The 18,986-nt window shown below is 46.1% G+C and overlaps 2 protein-coding genes across 18 annotated transcripts in view; one reads left to right on the top strand and one right to left on the bottom strand.

Annotated features, from left to right (window-relative positions):
* Nucleotides 1–18,986, top strand: part of KDM2B (lysine demethylase 2B) — a 113,133-nt gene that overhangs the window by 29,165 nt on the left and 64,982 nt on the right. For 9 of the 17 annotated variants that reach the window (XM_065032917.1, XM_065032916.1, XM_065032920.1 and 6 more), the window contains 4 exons: nt 645–823; nt 3,692–3,798; nt 15,020–15,113; nt 15,996–16,149. In XM_065032917.1, coding sequence (XP_064888989.1) covers nt 645–823; nt 3,692–3,798; nt 15,020–15,113; nt 15,996–16,149 — 534 coding nt within the window. Of the gene's footprint in view, nt 1–644; nt 824–3,691; nt 3,799–11,183; nt 11,335–11,421; nt 11,756–14,021; nt 14,260–14,534; nt 14,592–15,019; nt 15,114–15,995; nt 16,150–18,986 lie in introns of those variants that run through there. The other 8 variants (XM_065032925.1, XM_065032923.1, XM_065032928.1 and 5 more) reach the window with 7 other exon arrangements.
* Nucleotides 4,042–6,078, bottom strand: LOC102084694 (lysophosphatidic acid receptor 2). Its single transcript, XM_065032953.1, has one exon. The coding sequence runs from the start codon at nt 5,900–5,902 to the stop codon at nt 4,841–4,843; it is 1,062 nt and encodes a 353-aa protein (XP_064889025.1). The 5' UTR covers nt 5,903–6,078; the 3' UTR covers nt 4,042–4,840.

Here is an 18,986-nt window from a genome sequence, read left to right as displayed (position 1 = left end):
AGCCGAAGGCTCGAGTAAAACTCCTGTTCAACATTCTGGTGCTAATGGGACTTGTATGTCTGCCACTCGAGGAGGCGCGAGTATGTCCTGCAGTTTTTGTTGAGAGATCCAAAGCGGGGGTTTGCTCTTCTGTGGCATTTAGTGCTTTCATCTCCACTGGCGATGGCTGGAGTTGGGAATACTCAGCATTCTGTAGAAGGTATTCGGCAGTTTATAGCACCCGGTGTTGCAAGGCAGTTTGCTCTTCATGGATAATTTCTGTACACGAGTAAAAGCATCTTGAGAGGCATGTGGATGTTTAGAAAATTGCAGAGTATGATTTGGAGCGTTATTTGTCTTGCATGGCCCCTGCTACCATATTATATCGCTTCTGCATGGATTTTAATGTACTGCTGCTCATGGCAGTCAATGGAAAGGAGGAAACTCTCAATCTCTCTGAAACAGAGGACAAGTGGCTTGTTCAGTGTTACTCCGGACACAAAGTCTTTGTCCAAATTCATTCCCTGCTCGAGACCCATGGAGGGACTGATGTTGATCTCTGCTTGTCCTCTAATAACAGTTTCCCTGCAGTTGTTGAGATGTATATACGTGTATATATATATAGCAAAGGTAAATGTTCTGAGAGTGTCTCTGTGCGTTTGCAGGAAGCCGACGGATAGTGGACGTGATGGACGTGAACACGCAGAGGGGCGTTGAAATGAGCATGTCCCAGTTTGTGAGATACTACGAAACGCCAGAGGCCCAGCGTGAAAAGCTCTACAACGTCATCAGCCTGGAGTTCAGTCACACGAAGCTGGAGAACATCGTCAAGCGGCCCAATGTGGTAAGGGACCCTGTGGTGCTGGTGTTTGTTTGCAGCTTCCCCTGTCACCAGTTGCTTTGCAATAGATAAAACATGGAGTTTAAACCAGGCGATGTGAAGTGCCTGTAACTCCTGTCTGTTTAGTGTTAGCATCTCTTTTTCACCTAGCTGGAAAGCTGGTCTCCTTGACACTGGAACTTAATTTACAGGTATTAGAGCTCTTAATCATTCAATTTGCACAGATAGCCAGTTCCTCCAAGGTATTTAGGGGAAATTCCATCCAAAATTAAATACCTATCTATTGTTTTTCTTCCTCTAAGGAGGAGGAAATTTAAAGCTATTATAAGGAAGCTTAAATTCCTTATCTGTGAACCTGCCTATTAACTAAATAATGTTCAGGGGGCTCCAAAACAAAAACTCGGAATCACATGTATTAAATGTAGGAATTTATAGGTTATTTAATTAAATCAGCGTAATTGCTGCTGTGTCAGAATTGGTGGTGTCAGAGGAAGGGGGTAGATTTGTACAATATTTTAAAGGTAGACAGCTCCTGTGATTTGGTTTCCCAATGGAGTCACCAGCAGTGAAACTGTGACCTTGTTAATAAAGGTGATTTCACTTATCACTAAAATGTAGCCACGCGTGGGTGAGGGTTGGTGCATCGACTCGGGATCACACAGAGATGGAGGAAATGGCATGGGAGGTTTCAGAATATCTCCTTGGGATGCTTGGCAGAGACTTTGGGCATCGGTCCTGGTTGATCAGGGGACAAAGGGACTTCTCAAAGCAGAACGTCTGTGCTGCGCGTTCCCCCTGTCTCTGCTCATGTCACTACTGGGTGTGAAACTATAGTTCTGTGATGTTTTGTTGTCAGACACTCCTCTCCTCCACATTTCTGAATGCTATTGTAGTTACACCAGCAGGGTTTTGTTTTGCTGGGGACATCTCTTGCCTGTGCAGACAATATAAACACCACATCTCTGCCTGAACAGGTGAAAAATAGATGGCAGCTCCAGTTGCTGATTTGTAGAATTAATTCTTAAGCAAGCTTTTGTGTTCTGCTACATATCACAAATTTAATATTAAGCACATATTTAAAAGTGTGTGCATTTTTTCGCTGTCATCCAGACACTGGTGGGAAGTTTGGAAATGCTCTGGGGAGTTTCTGGTGTTCGCCCAGTCCCAGTTTTCCCAAGCACATCATGCTCAGTGAGCTTCTAAAACATCTGTGCAAATTTCCTGGGTGCTGAGAACTGAAAAAATGCGATTAGATACTTGTTAACATGTGTAAATGAATACTTCATATCTGTTTCATATGGCCTGAGTGCACAATTGTTTGTAAAACCAGGAATAGTTAGATCTTGCTGAAAGAGATATTTGCATTCCCAGTAGGTACTTGGGAACAGAAAAGAGGGTGCTGGGGAAGTGGGTGCTGAGAGGAAGCCCAGGACATAAAGTCAGATACTAGTCAAATCCTATATTTGTATCAGTGGTTCCCTTGACTTCTGCAGAGGTCTCTGAGCCCACGTAAGGCAGAAATACTTGATTCACGTTCCCTGTTGTGTAAAGACTGTGGGTTGTAATATCAGAATGTGGGAATTATTTTGGAATCAGGACATCAAATTTATTTTCACACACAATTGTGATGTTGATGCAATTGATCCTGTTCCTACTGGCTACCTTATCTCCTGTTGCCTCTTCTGGGTGTTAGCAACAGTACCAGGTGCAGATGGAGAAATAAATGGGGGTCAGCCCCAATCTGCAAGAATTTCATGTGCTAATTGCCCTATTCTGGGGATACAAAGAGTTGAGTTGACTCATACAAATAACGTTCTTGGGTGGGTCTTTAAAAAGGTTGAGCAGGCAGGAGGCTCAGGAGGGTGCTAAGTGGGACTTCTCTGTTCTTCTGCATGCAATCAGGGGACAGCTTTGTCCCCAACGCCTAGGGCAGGCCTTGCAGTCCTTATTGACCCAGGAATGGAGGTTCATCCACACATGACGATTTTTGGAGCTGGGTCGGGATCTGCAGCCACGCAGTGGCCGAACGCAGCACTACAACCCCAGCTGGCTGGGGCTTCCCCTTGCTTTGAAACCTGGCACAAGAGATGCAATTGTATAACCCGAAGGGAGTGTTACAGATTTCCAGTGCAGGCTCCATCATAAAACAGACCAAAGGATGAGTCACTGGTTTCTCCTCTCTGGGACCGTGATGAACAGATTGCAGCCCATGCTCTGGTCACCCAGCACAGGAGCTGTGTCCCTTTCAACGTCCCTGAACAATTTTTGGTTTCTATCTCTTCCTCACCTTGCTGGCAGTATGTTCCCAGTTGCTCAATTTGCACTGTTTTCTCCTGCCCATGCTTCCTAAAAGTTTGGCTTTTGGTCAAGAACTTGGGTGAATTTTATACCCAAGTACAACAACGAAGGAAGTGCGCAGTAGGCGATAATGTAATTACTCAAATCAGAATTTGGCCAGAACAGTGGTGTTAATGTTCCTTGAAATGTAAGGTATTGGAATAATATAATCTCTTTTATGTTTGTATTTTAGTGCTCGTAAATACAATTTCTAGGCTATTGACTATAAAAATGCATTTGGTACTGGCAGCAGGTGATGCTGCAGGAACAGGTGCTCACAGGTGCCCCGAGGTGAGAATTTGCACCCAGTTAAATCAGCTGCAAAACTCTCCTCGCTCTGGGCTGTGAGGAGCTGAGTTGTGGCAATGAAGTGCTGCACCTGAACGAGTTGGGTCCATAGGACTTTTCTTGTTGACCAGCCAGATTCTTGCTGTTTGTGAGCACTTCCTGCTGTCATTGTCAGAGGTTGGGCCAACAGGAGGATATCCTGCCATGTATTCAGGGATTAACTGTGGATTGTGGTGGGACTTTCAGGTGGACTTAGTCGACTGGGTGGACAACATGTGGCCACAGCATTTGAAGGAGAGACAGACGGATGCTACCAATGCTATTTCAGAGATGAAATACCCCAAAGTGAAAAAGTAAGTATGTTTAAGTCTTTAAAAAGCTGTTCTTGGCCTCCTTGATTCTTTTGAAACCCCAAAGCTGGCAGGAGAGGAAATAATAGTTTATTTATGTTTCAGTGACCTGCTTGAGCTGTGTAATACCTGCTGATGGACTGTACCAGCTCTTAAGGAGAACAGTTTTGTATATGAGAACTTTATGAATGTATGACTGTTCTTAAAGCCTGTGGTTAGAATCTTTAAGAGATAAATATTCTGTTCTAAATCTTAGTTTTAAAAGTTCTCAACATATTTTATTTTGAATACTTGTCATGGAGGCAACCCAAAGTCAGTTTTAGGCGGACAACAAGTTCCAAAACAGACTTTATTCTGGCTGGAGAAGTGCAGCCAATAAACTGACCAGAAACAGGGTACATACAATTAGTTAGCACTCTGACAACGTAAAATACAGGTTCCATAGCTCCCCCAGTGGTTATTGATGATGAGGACAGCTTGCGCCAACCATGTGTCCCAACTGTGTCGCGAGACGTCTGCATGTTTTTTAATCAAACCATTCATCCGTTCTACGATCCCATTGGCTTAGAGGTAATATGGTGTATGAAACACCCACTTAATACCTTCCCCCTTAGCCCAATACTGAACCACAGCAGCTAGAAAATACGTGCCATTATCACTTTGGAAATTCTTGGGGTGGGTAGAACGCTAAACCACTCACACAGTGCTCGCACTGTTTGGTCTCCAGTAGCAATGCTGACAGCTGTAGCCATTGATAGTCCTGCTACCACCTCTACTCCCACCAGGATGTATTTCTTTCCATGAGAAGGGTTTAATGGCCCAACGTACTTGCCAGGTAGTCCAGAGGGCCTTGCTCTGTCTGATATGCCGGGCCGAGGCCTGATTTGGGTGATCAGTTTTCATCCTAAATAATGCTCCATCCTTAAAAGCATCTTGTCCTTTCCTGATGACAAGTATCTCTAGAAATATTTCTGCTTCAGCACAGCAGAAGAGTCTCTGCTTCAGAAGCAGGTCGCTCTTCTCTGCTCTTCCACTCAATTAAGAGCTAAATGGAGGAATCCACAGTGAAGTGCCCATTCTGAGAAGGTGTCCTGTGGTCCATGGTGTTCAACTTCACCACTGCGGGGGTGTATTTGGAATTCCTGTAACACATGAAGCAGAGGATCCTCTGGAAGGTGCTGCGCATCTCGTTGTCCCTGTAAGAGTAGACGATGGCGTTTATCAGGGAGTTGATCTCTGCCAGCAACAGGACATATTTCTCCACTGCTAGAACGTTGCAGCTCTTGCAGTCCAGGCCATCCAGGAGAAGCACGACTTGTCCTGGGGTCCAGCAGATGACAAAAGCACTTAGGATGATCGTGACCGTCTTGACAAGGCTGATCATGGTCTCCTTGTAGTCAGAGTGGAAGCTGGTGTGCTTGGACATGCGCGTCATCTTCCTCTTGACGTAGATGAAGATGTGCACATACATGACCACCATGATGAGGAAGATGACGAGGTTGGAGATGGCCCAGAAGGTCAGGTAGCTCCTGCTGTAGAGCGGGGCCATGCTGGAGCACTTGTCCAGGGCGCAGAGACAGTGCCAGCCATAGGAGGGGATGAGCCCCAGGAGCAGAGCTGTGACCCAGATGCAGAAGATGAGGATCATCACGCGCTGGTTGGACATTTTGCTGTGTAACTGCATGGTGAAAACAGTCTGATGCCTCTCAACAGCGATGGCCAGCAGGTTCACCACGGATGCTGTCAGGCTGGTGTCCAGCAAGCTCTGCCGGATGAACCAGGTCTTGAGGGAGAGCTCAGCAGTCCAGGGCCCCGTGTGGAACATGAGGAACATGTAAGCGATGCCGGTAAAGAGATCGGCGGCAGCCAGGTTCCCCAGCAGGTAGTAGATGGGGTAGTGGAAGCGCCGGTTGATGATAATGGCAGTGATGACCAGCAGGTTGGTGAGGAGCACGATGACGCTCACCGTCAGGCCCAGGGCCACCACCAGCACGTCTGTCATCCTCCAGTACGTGGTCAGCTCTTTGCGGCTATTGTTGTAGAAGAAGCCCACGGTCTCATTGTAGAAACAGTGCTTCATCGCTGCTGTCCTCCCATGTTCCTCCATTTCTGATATCCTGCCGACTATGCCAATTTAAGTGTCACGGAGGCAACCCAAAGTCAGTTTTAAGCAGACAACAAGTTCCAAAACAGGGTTTATTCTGGCCGGAGAAGTGCAGCCGATAAACTGACCAGAAACAGGGTTTATACAATTAGTTAGCACTCCGACAACATAAAATACGGGTTTGGATATCAGTTGAGGAGATTATTGGGGTACAGCAAAATAAGACTAATGAGGATCCACAGCGTGCATGCGCACACTCGCAAGAAACAAACCAGAGCCCTCTGAATCCAGGGTACCCACAGGAAATAATCACTCGCCTGGATTAGGCAAGGACTCACTCAAGGATATATCCAGTAAATTACCACTCACCCAAATGAGGAGGTGAGGCGCTTTCAATCCCAGGAAGTCTCATTAGACAGAGTTCCAGGCTAAGGAGAGAGCTCCACTTCACAAACCCACTGATCTGAGAAGACCACTCCAAGGGGGGCTTTCAGCAGGAACCCTGTTTTATAGTCTGGTCAGATCTGGCTGTGGGCATTACAATATGGCCCAGAAGCTTTGCAGCTTCTCTGGGCACCTCCTCTGCTAATGACCCTGTCAGTTGACTCAGGGTCTCATTAAGGACCCCATCAATTGACCGAGGGTCCCACCCGTCCTGTCCTGTCCTTGCCAGCTGATGGAGGTCAAGTCACCCTGACCTGGGGTAGGGGAGGATGTGACCATCAGCACCTTGGTACCACCTGAGGTGTGTATGTGGGGACAGGCACAGTGGGGCACAAAAGGTGCTAAAGAGCCATCAGCTGTCTCTTTGAAGGCTCCAGATCTCAGGGGAATGTGCAACTGCCACAGTACTTTTAATTGAAACATAATCTACAGTTTGCTGAATAGAATCTTTAATCAAATCCCTTTGAAAAGTGCATTTTTATTTTTCAGTTTTGAAAATGGCAGACTGACCTTACATAGTAAATTCTCCTAAAGTGCTTCCCAAAGAAGTCACTTCACTGGTACAGATGTGTCATACAGTTCACACAGTGTACTCAAAGTCCTTCAGTAGGTTGGGTTCAGATTCTTTCAAGGTTCGGAACTGCTACATATGGACAGGAGTGCCACATTTTGCATATGCATTTGGAAATGTCTTCAGTGACACACAATAAGCCAGTGGCAGGGCAGAAAACAGAACCCAGGCAACTTGCTTCCCAAGCAGTTAATCTACTAAACAACACTTATAATATGCTAGAGCTAAGAAACTGGATCATGATCTAGGGCATCAATATTCATAGATTGTAGAAGGTAAGAAATAAAGAAAGTGGTCCCTTGCGTAGAGCCGGCACACTCCAGATGCTGAAAAAAACGTAGCAAGTAAACAAAGCGCAAGGCAGGGGTGGCTTAAAGGATAAAGTAGCAACATGACTAACAGAGTTTAGCAGAAAAAGCAGAGTATATTCTTGCAGTTCACTACTTGCATCATGAAATGCCAGATGGTAGGTTTCAAAGAGGGATTTTAGAGAAGTAGCAATTCAACAGATTTTGACATGGAGCTTTTCCCATGTGTGGGGGATGGCCTGGTGGAAAGGGAGGAGATGCCTGCCGGAGAAGCACACACAGAGCCACTGAGGTTGCTGTCACTGGCAAAGTGAAGGTGGAGGTTGACAGCTTGATTAAACTAGTAGATGTGATAGGTAGAGGGAAGCTAAACAGTGAAAGACTGTAAGCGCTTGAAATGTGACAACAGAGTTTGATGTGGGGAAAAGGAGTTACCCTGTGTGAGAGTTAAAGGCGAGGGTGACGTGGCTGGAGCAGTGAGGGTGAGGATGTTGCTAGTGAGCATCATTTGGAAGAAAGACTAGAGGAAGCTGATTTGCAGCACTGTTGGCACAAAACCCTCATCAGACTGAAGAAGCAAGATGGATAAAAGTAATAACAAACATCGTTAGTCAGGGAGCACAAGAGAAGTTGTACTGGAGCAGGACAAAGATCTGTGGTGCTCAGTAACCTGGCTGCTGTCATAGGTGCTTTGGGAGGAGTGTAAGAACAGTTTGAGTATAAAATGATGCTGCCCCTTAAAATTATCTTCTGAACTTCTACTGTCTGCCATTCAGGCAGGGACTATCCTGAGGTGGAAGTGGTTTCCTTGTGCTTAGGGGACTCTTGAGAGATTTCTCTTCCATGAACTTGTCCAGTTTAAATATGAGCTACCCCAGAGATTACCTTTCTCCATCTCTGGAAATGGAGATTGACCCTTTCCTGTATAGACACTGGTCCCAGCTATTGCCGTGAGCACCCAAAGGGTATGAGCCCTTATTAAATAGATCGTGTTCAATTGTGGAGCTAAATGTCAGTGCTGTCACTTGTCTCATGCTGCCCATTCTTTTATGTGAATCATCAATGTGAATATGCTTTATTAATTACTGTTGTTGTTCAGAAATCAGATTGTTTTATTTCATTCTTGTGCTTAACATTCTCACAATACTACAAGTTTGCAGTATGCGATACCCACCATTAACGTGTTCCCTACAAACAAAAAGCACTCCAGCGAAAGCGTTGCGGTTTTGCAGACACAGATGGCATTACCAGACACAAATGTCTGTCTTGGCTCCTGCACGTCGAGTTCCGTGCTGGGAGTGGAGTTAGAGAACGCTCCATCTGCTGCGCTGCTTCGGTTACCAGGAGCACTTTGTGCGCTGGAGACCGCCCTGGCTTTCACTCGGGCTTGCACCACTAACTTCTTAGAAAAATTCTGGGTAATGAGGTTATTTTGCTCTGTAAGTAAATGACTGCTTACCTAATAGGAGCCTTAGAGGGCTTAGAGATGGGGAAACGGTTTATGTGCAAAATACGTAGAGTGTTCCAAGTACTACCTCTTAAGCAGTATGGCTAGCTGAGATTGTGCTGTGACAAACTCCAAACTGATATAAGTTGGCATTACTCCTGAAAAAACAGTCCCGTGCCCACATTGTCCCATGCTCATTGCTTGAGCACGCCGTTGTGCAGCTGCAGAGTAAACGGGACTGGCAACTGGTCTGGCTGAAAATCAACTCGGAAATAAAGAAAAATTGGTTACTTTTCAGGCCAAACCACCACATGGCTGCATAAATGCTTGTGCCAACTGAAGGGCAGTGCAGAAGCGTGGAAAAAACATAGCAGTGAGATCATGGAGCGAGAGCCAGGGCAGGAGGAAACGGCAGGGCTGTTAAACATCGGCTTTTAGGGGCAGAATTTCTTGTATCGCCTCAGATGTCTGTGGATGCTGAGGTTAGGAAATTGTGATAAAAGGAAACTGAACTGTGCTCAGAACTGCTTCCTTTTGCCATGGGGCACCATAGCTGTTTCCAGGTAGCTCGGAACAAGCTCAGATTTAGTTCTCTGTTTCAATTCAACAGGCACTGAAGCAATCTGTATACAGCTGAGCCTGAATCAACCAAAAAAAAAGTACTAGTTTGATTTTTCATTTATCGAAACAGATAGCCCTGCTGAAATTATTGTCTTCTCTGTTTATTACGTTTTGTGTTCATAGCCTTGCAAAACAGTCACAGTGAAATAGGTACTGTAGAATCATAGAAATAGTAACAGGTATTTCTAAGAACTTGCTAAAGTTATGAAACAAATGAAAAGCCTCAGTCACTGAAACACCCTTTTCACTTCCAAAATTCTTCCTATTGCTTAAAATATGTAAGTACTGTTATAACAGGTCTTTATATTGCTGCTATTGTTCAATTAAGGAGGGGGTATCTTGTGTGAAACGTCTACCTGTTCACAAAAGGATGCTGCTGGGTTCCCATGTACTCAGCCCTGTTCTCCCTCTCCAGGCTGTTATTCAGCCATCCATTCCTTTCTGTTCATTCCTTTACTAAGTAGGGATGGATTTAAACAGATGCTAAAATGCTCTGCTGAGCTGTGGTCTAATTAGAAGCTGAGGGTGTGCCTCTGGAGACGAGATTGCCCTTTGAATTGAGGGAGCTCACAGGTCCCGCAACACAACCGGGTGCTGTTTTATGCATGTGGAATACTCGTATGCGCTTTGTATGTCATTTACGAATTGCTTGTGATACAAAACCGCTCTATAAATACGTACAACAAAATTAGACTGATAAGCGCAAGTTCCCATTAAAACTTTCCAAGCTAGTAAAGCGCATAAAACTTAATGTCTTCAACTCAGTGTGTTAGTCTCAAATCCTCCTTTGTGTAGAGCTTGGATGGCTTGCAGCGTCACACGTGTAACTGAAACAAGCACTGACGCTTAAAATTGTTTGTGGTGCCATGTCGCAAGGATGGAGAAACGAGTCGTCTTCTCACCGATACCAAAATGCCGTTCGGGAGCAGGCGGGCCTGGCTTGCTGTGAGTTGGCAGCTCGGTTCATTTCCTTGCGGCAGAGGGTGCCATCTCAGAAATTAAAGCTTCCAATTTAAAAACAAAAAAAGCCAAACGACAGGCCTCTTCATTCTCGAAGTCCAAAGGTAACCTTCCTGGTGCTAGCTGGATGTACACCGCAGGAACCAGGTTTGTATGTGGTTTGAGATGGTAGCGGGGCGCAGTTCTGCTGCTCCTCTGTGTGGGCTGTTCATGCCAAAATCTGGTGGCGGGAAAGCAAATCACACTTTCCTTGTGAAGTCCCCACGCGTGGCAGCGTCGTGCTCAGGTGTGAACGGATCCGTGCACAGCGGCGCTGGGTGTTCCCCCTCGACGGGACCCGGGCAAGGCTGGGACCAGGAAAGTGGTCCCACTTTGGCCCTAGTGTGATCTGTGAGTGTAATTTCAGTGTCATCTCTGAGTGTAATTTCAGTGTGATCTGGGTGTAATTTCAGCGTGATCTGTGAGTGTAATTTGTGGTCGCTTCGTGAAATCTCCGATGCAGCCTGAGGTGCAGAGAAGAAAATGGGCCTTCCCTTATCTCAGGTGTTTTTGTCTGACTGGCTCAGATCGTAACTCCCCCCAGGGCAGTAACCGGCTCTTTCATGTGCTTTTGAAGTGCTGGTGCACACACCGTGTTTAATGATCAGTTACTATTCGGTCTTGGTAGGTGGTGGTTTGCTTGTACTTCAGCCTGGAAGCCCCGTTACCACAGCCGGGCTGCCCCGCGCTTGAGGCGGGAACGGGGCTCGGTGCGGAGCCTGTGGCAAAGCTGCTGGCGGGGGCTGGTCCCGGGGGGGCCACGGGCGCCCCTCCCGCCCTGGGCTCCGCAGGGCCCGTCCCTGGCAGAGCCGGCAGCGGGAGGTGGGTGCTGCGGGGCCCTCCCTGAGGAGAAGCCCGGGGGCCGGTCCCTCCTCGCGGGGACCCCGCTGTGGGGGTGGGGCGGCCGGGCCTGGCCCGGTGTCTCCCGGGTGACAATGGTTTCTTTTGTCTTGAGGGGTAATTTGTGGCTCTTCATTCCCAGGGCCCCAGTGTGGGAGTGTTGCTCGGTGCGGGTCGGGCCGTTAGCGTGAGGAGTCGCCCCAAGGTAGCTATTGTTTCCCGCTGTCTCCCCTCCGGCTCCCGCTCCCCGGCACCGTGAGGCGAGGGCCGGGGGGCCTCGCAGCCCCAGGCCGGGGAGCAGCGCTCCTGCCCGGGGGAGAGCAGAGAGCGGCCGCCCGCAGCGGGGCCTGCGCCTTCTCCCCGCTCGGGCACTTGCAGCTGGTTCATGGGTTTGTGGTATTCGGTTTCAGGCTTAGGGGTTTCAACCAGCCGGCGCTGCTCCTGGGAGGAAGGAAGAGTGAGCTATACTTTCCTCATTGGCCCGAACAAAAAACAGAAGCCTCTGCTGGGGTTTGGGAGTGGTTTATGGGCTGAGCTCAGTGGCAGGGGAGCCCTCGCAATGCCAGAGGGAATAGAGCCGGATGGTGCGCGGTGCCTATTGCGGGGGACGAGGAGCCGAGCCCAGGGTAACGCCGCCTCTGCGGGTGCTCGCGCGTCTCCCCGGGCTCCGTGCGTGGCCGTGGAGCCGCTGCCTGACCCTGCGCGTCCGCGTCCCGGCGTGGCCGTCGCTGTCTTTTGTTCCTCCGTTTGCTTGCGGGTTTGCGGCTCTGCGTGGCGAGCGCATTGTGGGTTTGCCGGGGAGCGTGGGATGCGCGCTGGCTCCGCGGTGTTTCTGCGTTCCCAGCTCTGCGTGTTTGCTTAGTGGTTTGGCTTCGTTTGTGTCATCTCTTCTTTGGAGATGTCTGTGTTTGTTCTTCCCTGTGAGTTTGCAGGTTACTCCATGTTCCTTCGCATCATTTCTCTTAACAAATTTCTCCATATTTTTTTGGGGAAAGTTCCCCTTTTCCCCATGCCACAAATCCTTTCTCCAAAATAACAATACATTCACTAGAACAATTTCAGGCTTGTGGAGAGCATAAACCAAACTCTTCAGTGGGGAAGGGAAGCTCCCCCACACCAGATTACAAGCAGCTGCATGTTTTAAAACCCCGACTGAGGCTCTGCAGGGAGGTAAAGTGGAATATGCAAGGTTTGGATGTGGTAGCAGTTGTGGAAAAAATTCAAGTTGGGGCATCTTTTGCGTTGCCTGTTTTTTCAGGTGTACCCCTGGTCAGCTTGTCTCCCTGTGCCCCGTTTGGGCTTGTGTTCCCATAACCTGCTTTACCTGCCCTGGCCCAGAGTGCTGGAGGCAGAGAGACCTGTGACCAGGGCATGCACTGGGATGTACTTTCTAGATTTCTTTCAGCATGGATGCTGCGTTATGGCTTTTTTGTTGTTGTTGTTATGGGAAAACCTGAAAAGTTGAGTGTTTCCCCAGATGAGCAGCTGTTAGCGAGGAGAAGCCACTCGCCGTGGCCGGAGCTGGGTGGTGTGTGATGAGCTGCGCTGGGCCCGTGTGAGCGCTGTGCATCGCAGAGGAGCTGCAGAGGTCAATGCAAAGGCATTGTGCCCGGCGCTGGCGACAGCCGAGCTCGCTGTATGGCGGAACATCGCTTTTCAGGCTCCTCAGCCTTTCCCGTGGCTCTTTGGGTTGGACAAAAGCAGCCTTGTAGGATTAACAGCAGAAATTAAATATGGAATGGCTCGTTTGTGGATGGAAAGAAAAACTGGTTTGTTTTTGTTTTTTTTTTTCCCAAACACTTTGTAGGTTTTTATTAATCACCATATGTAGCTCTTTCACTAAACCCACCTTTATTGGAACGGAAATTGTTGCGTTTAGAGGAGTTTCAAGAAAACAGAGGGGAAAATAGAGAAAGAGAAGGAAAAAAGAGAGTTGTGTGTTCACAGTTATCTCTGCCTTAGTGTTTTCTCCCAAAACTAAATTTTAAGCACTTGGATTTGACACAGGATTCAATTCTGTTATTTCCTCTCTGAATATAAACAGATTGACATCTTCAAGTTTAGAGTATTGGCTACTGAGGAATAAATAAGCTGGCTAACGCTTAGGCCATTTATGCTCTTTCAGAATGTCTTCATATGAACGGGTGATTGTTGGTAGGTAGCACTGTCTTAGGAAATTTTTGTTAGTGTGGTGTATTTTACATCCAACCTTTTGGAAAATTAATCGATTCCATCAGGATTTGATTTTTTCACTTTAAAACAATATGAACCTCTAATACTGCCCACAAACTGAGAATGTCCTTTTTTTGTTGTTGTTTCATGAGCAATTATTCAACCTGTGACTTTTTGCAGTTTGGCTGGAAGAAAGGCAACTTCCTTTTGGGGCTTCTTTTTTGTTGTTGTTTTTAAATTCTATCTGACTTGTAATCACCAACATCTTGGTGGAGAAAACATAAAAGGAGAAATTAAAAACAAAATGTATTTGGGAGGGCAGGACTCGTATTTTGAAATGGAGCATATCGAGAGTCTAGACAGCTTCTTGGCGAGCTGTGATTTTTTTTTTTGAAGCATCTGAAATACCCCAGGGGCAGCAAAAAGCTCCTTTCCTGCTTCCCAAGGCTGAAAAAGAAAATAATTAAACAAAATTCCAGAGTGGGCAAGCGGGGAGGCGAGGAGTTGCACAAGGAGAGGTTTTAATTGTGAGATGAAGGCCCAGGACCTTTTTTGAAGCCCGCAAATTGACTGTGTTCATGACAGCATTGCGTCTGGTTCTGTCAGCTCGGGTCGGGATGTGGTTGCTAGGCAGCGGGCTCTTATATACCTATAGTGGCTCTGATTTGCCAGCCTTCTGCACACACATGGTCAGGTCCTTTCCAGCCTATCATCTAGAGGGACTTTTGCACGCCGTCTGCATACTGCCGAGATTCTCCCTACCTGAATGTGATGAGAAAAAGACACAGTTAAATGAAACCTTTTTTCTTTTTTCCTTTTTCTTTTTTTTTCCTTCTTTCTTTCTTTAACAAATCCCGTTCTGGTGCTGTTTGCGTAATCCCCCTTTAACAAAAAAAAAGGGGAGGGGGGGGCTAAAAAAAAAAAAGCCATGAAACGGAGACCGGAACAAGGAAAAGAGGTTAGTGGGTTAAGTGGTGTGTGTTTCCTGCGTTTGCAAAGGTGCTACAGTGAGGAGGGCGGCTGTAATTCGGCCATTAGTTACAGATGGTGGCTGGAGATTCATGCAGCGACATGAAAGCTCTTGTATCTCCTTCCAGCGCCGCCGACTTTCAACTGCTGTGAAAACCGGAATCAAGACGGCATAAAAAATAGTGGATTTGATATTTAGAGATGCTACCAGCTGGTTCCTTTATGTGTTTTGATGCAGAAATGCCTAGAAATGTGAACAGAAAGGAGTTAATTTGCCAAATGAGGTTTCTTTCCCCCAGTCCTTGCAAAGATGGCAAGTAGGTAAAGAACATTCAGGAGGGTTTATAAGCAAATTAGATTTTCCAAAACTTTGCTCTTTGAAGCAATTTGCGTCCCACTTTTGATGAAGGTTGTGTCTCTCAAGCGGTGACGGGGAGCACTGAACAGATCACCCTGGGGGCTGGCAGGGGCAGAAGAAATATTTCTGAACAACAGAACTTTTAATGTTTTTCCATTCATTAGCTCGGAAAGCTTTGGCTGCAGTTGTATGAATAGCAAACTCAATGTGGAATTCTGCATTTTTCAGCAAGAAAATAGTTATAGTTACTTCATGAAACAAATCTCAGTAATATAAATGCAGAAACTTAATTGTTGGAGACAGTGCCGCGCGTGCAGTCGACTTCTGCAAATTCAGATGTGAAAAATACTGTTTCAGGCTGATTAATTTTTGTCCTTCCCTCTGCTCACAGGTACTGTTTGATGAGTGTGAAAGGATGCTTCACTGATTTTCATATTGATTTTGGTGGCACGTCAGTGTGGTATCACGTTTTTCGTGGGGGGAAGGTAGGTAAACCTTGTTTGTTTTTATTCCTATGTACCTCTTACGGAGGGGAGGGGTTGTTTTCTTTTATTTATCTTTTATTTCTCTTCTTTTTTGGGGGGTGGAAGGGTCTAGTCAGTGATCAGTCTATTTCACCTGGATTTGTTGATGTACAGGGAGTTTGCTGAACTAGGACACTTCATCTTTATGAAACAAACAGTGTTTTATTTGAAATATCAGATGTGTTATTTGCTGTTGCTTTTAGGCTTGTTTTTGCTGCATGGATTAGAAGTATCATCCTGCAGTGTGTGTCTATGTGTACCCTTGTTGGGTCAGGGTGCCCTCGTGAGTCTCCTGTAGCTAAAGCTTCTGTTTCCTTTTTGAGATGCCATGTTCCACATGCACACTACGCCTGAACTGAAATGCTACAGGATACAGAAGCGTTAAAAAATACGGCATGTAAAAAATACAGCTACATTCACAGCTCCACTGTTTGAGGTTGCTTTTTGCAATTCTAGTGTCGACAGTGGGAACTGAAATCAGTGCAGCAGATTGAACGAGTCCGTGGTACAGATGCTGCTCCTCTGTACACTCCAATGAAGTTGTACTGTACAAACGCACTGGTTTGAACTGGGAGTAAACTGTGCGGGCATCTTCTGAGCGAGATGTTTCATGGAAGAGTGGTGACAGCTGTTGGTTATCTGCCACTTCCAGCACATGGACTAATTGCTGCTGCTGTCTGACGTGTGCCTCTGTGTCCCACACCCGGAGGATCTGTTTTATGCCAAAAGCAGGCTCGGTGTTACACATTCATTTGTCCAACACATGACCGTCTTGCTGGAATTTCTCAGCTATTTATTTTTTGTTGACTGTTGGTAATAGTTAAATCTTGGCTTTATTTTTAGATCTTCTGGCTGATTCCGCCTACTCTGCAGAACCTAGAACTTTATGAAGAATGGGTTCTCTCGGGAAAGCAAAGTGATATCTTTCTGGGAGACAGGGTGGAGCGATGCCAAAGAATTGAGCTGAAACAAGGCTATACGTTCTTCATTCCTTCAGGTATCGCTTGTTAACTGACTGGGTTTGGAATCACTGGGATTGTGCTTGACTAACCGTTCTCTGTGAAACAGTCCGTTGTGTTTAAACCTGGTATTGACCTCTCTATTTGCTGTGGTGAAAGAAGGGCTTGGGACTGAATGCACTTAATTTTCTCTAGAATGGTGAAAAATGTTGTGTGAGGAAGTGTGTGCAGTGATCACTGATGCTGCACTGCGGAAATGGAGTCAGGACTTGGGTCTCTGGGACCAAATAGTTGCATTGAAGGCTGATGACTTCAGCCCTTTCTGCTCCTGCCTATATTGGATTAAGGATGCTGCAATCTATAACACAACTCCTTTAAGATTATATTGGGCTTTTCTCTCTTTGACTATTATGGGACCATAAATTTGATTATAATACATAATGTGTTGCCTCTGCCTAGTGAATCTTACCAGGGAAATAAATATAGGTGGCCTTTCTATGTGACAGAAAGACAGGCTGGTAGTTCTTCAACTCTGGAATTACTTTGTGGAGATAGGATTATTATTTTTTAATCCTGGAGGCAGAGCAAATGCAGGTCATGTGAACACAGCAGTGATGTTGTTGCCAACTAGGGAGCATTGGTAGTATCACCTGAAGGCCACAGATTTGCACATTTGTAAGTCTTTGGTAAGAATCAGCTTGGGAGGTGACAGGCACAATGACTTTGAATGTGGAGGAGTTAATCCGTTGAAGGAATTAGGTCTTCCCTTGAAACAGGTCAGAATGTGCAGTTACTGTTTGAGCTGGGTGTTCGAGTGTGCCTGTGATGTTTGCTTAGATCCCGTTACCGCATCTGCGCATTTATTTTCGTTCCTCTGTGAGCAGCCTCCTACGAATGAGACTTTCTGTGTGTTAGTTTAGTCACGCTTGGCAGTTGGGATACAGGGAGTTGTGGGAGCTTGTACAGCACACAACTGTAACGTGGTGGCTGAAGTGGAGTAATTCCAAATGTGGTTTTCGACTGTCGTTTCTGTTTTCTTAGGAAAGCCCAGAGTGTAGAAATGCCAATACCTCAGACCTTCTAGGGACCATGCCATATTTGAAAGGCATACATGAGTAATTTCTCCTTAAGTACCTCATGGATTCGAGAGGTTTTGTTCTGCTGTATTTTGTTTGGAAAACTTATTTGCAAATCTCTTATTTATGTGAAAGGGCATTATTTCTATGTTTATTTTAAGAGCATGGAAATGCCTAATTAAAGGCTGTTCCAGGTCACTGAATTGAGCTTAACTGTGTAAAACAGGTCAGTTCCTACGACCTGTTTGCACTGGTTTGCGCACCTATCCCATCAGTTAATGTTTGAATGTGTTTTTTATATAGTTTGTAAGTGTTCGTACTGTTTAGGTTCTGGTAACAGGTGCCTGTAAAACCAGCGTGTCCCATACTTGCAGTTGAGCCTGATAACGTCTTGACCATCCTCATCTCATCCACAAGGAAAATACCTTTTAATTGCAGGTGTGGTCAGAGAAAGTGCAGAGCGATACTGCTAGTGCTCAGCTGGGCTGTGAATGGGGAACACTTCAGCAAAGGACCTTTTTCCAATAAATATCCTGCTCTGCTCCTGTTTTCAAGTCATTTTTGGAGGTGGTCCTAGAAATGCTGTTGTACCAAAGTGGCGTAAGGATGAGGTAGTAAGAGGAGACCATAACAGGACATGTGAGGGAGGGAGATCATAGGCTTGGGGGAGATGGATGGTTACTCTGAGGCTCTAGGATCAGCAGTAGATGCAGTAAATCCCTGAAACTACAAACCACTTGAACGAGAATGGGAATTATTCTTACAGAAGACATAATCATCGTGCTCAACAGGGCCACAAGGTATTTTCCTCTCCATCACTTCCATCACCCTTTCAGGATTAGGTTTAAACCAGTTAATTTCTACCTGTACTCCGAACCCTGCAAAGCACCAAGAGGCACAACCACAGCTGTGGTGTCAAGAAGAAATGGAGCCAAGTATTGTCAGCATCGTGAGTTGTTATGAGACAAAGTGCATCTTGCAGCATTTTCAAAGTCCCTCCTAAGCACAGGGTGGGGGAAGTTAAGCTGGGATTTGGTGGGAGCCGAGCTGTGCTCCTGGTGGCTCCACAGGACTTCTCACCGTTACAAGTTCTCACCTCCCACTTTGCTGGTTTCCACTGATGAGTCAAGGGTGATCAACTCTGGTAAACTCTGTGGTGAAGTGATGAAATCAACTAGGAACCTGGCCTTTCCTTCTAATGTTATTGTCTAAACTGATGTCAGCATAATTGGTGATTGAGAAATATACCACATTGTGCCACGCTGAGGTTTACGGCCAGATGTAGATTCAAGATGTAAAACGGCTGAAGGTTCAAGAGGGGAGGAAGCTATAGTCACTACCAGTGTCAGCGAATCTTTTTTTTCCTGTAGAAATCTGACTGGTTTTTTCCCCAGGATGGGACAGAACTTGACCTTACTCAGGAAGACATTGGTAAAGAATGCTCTGGGTGTTTGCACTGTGTATGTTGCCATGAGCAATGTTAAATCCTTCATATGGTTAGGTGTTGAACACAGATGAACTGTGGTCAAGTTAATACATCTTACTTTGGTGTAGTGGACGGTGGATGCTGCGGATCTGACCGACCTGCCAAACAGAAGGGAAATTCTTTATAAAGTTTGCTTCTCTTTTCAGGTATAAGCTGTGATGATCTGGAAGAAGAAAAGCATAATCTCAGAGCTCAGTTGTTGTCTCAGTAGGGAAACAAAGAAATGCTATCAGTCACATGCAGATCTAGAGCTTGCCCAGTATTATTTGTGCTTCCTTTGGTACATGGTGTGTGTCCAGTGATGACTTGCAGG

This window comes from Columba livia, chromosome 17, assembly GCF_036013475.1.
Source record: "Columba livia isolate bColLiv1 breed racing homer chromosome 17, bColLiv1.pat.W.v2, whole genome shotgun sequence".
NCBI classification, from domain to species: Eukaryota; Metazoa; Chordata; class Aves; order Columbiformes; family Columbidae; genus Columba; species Columba livia.
This window is presented reverse-complemented; position numbering and strand designations above follow the sequence as displayed.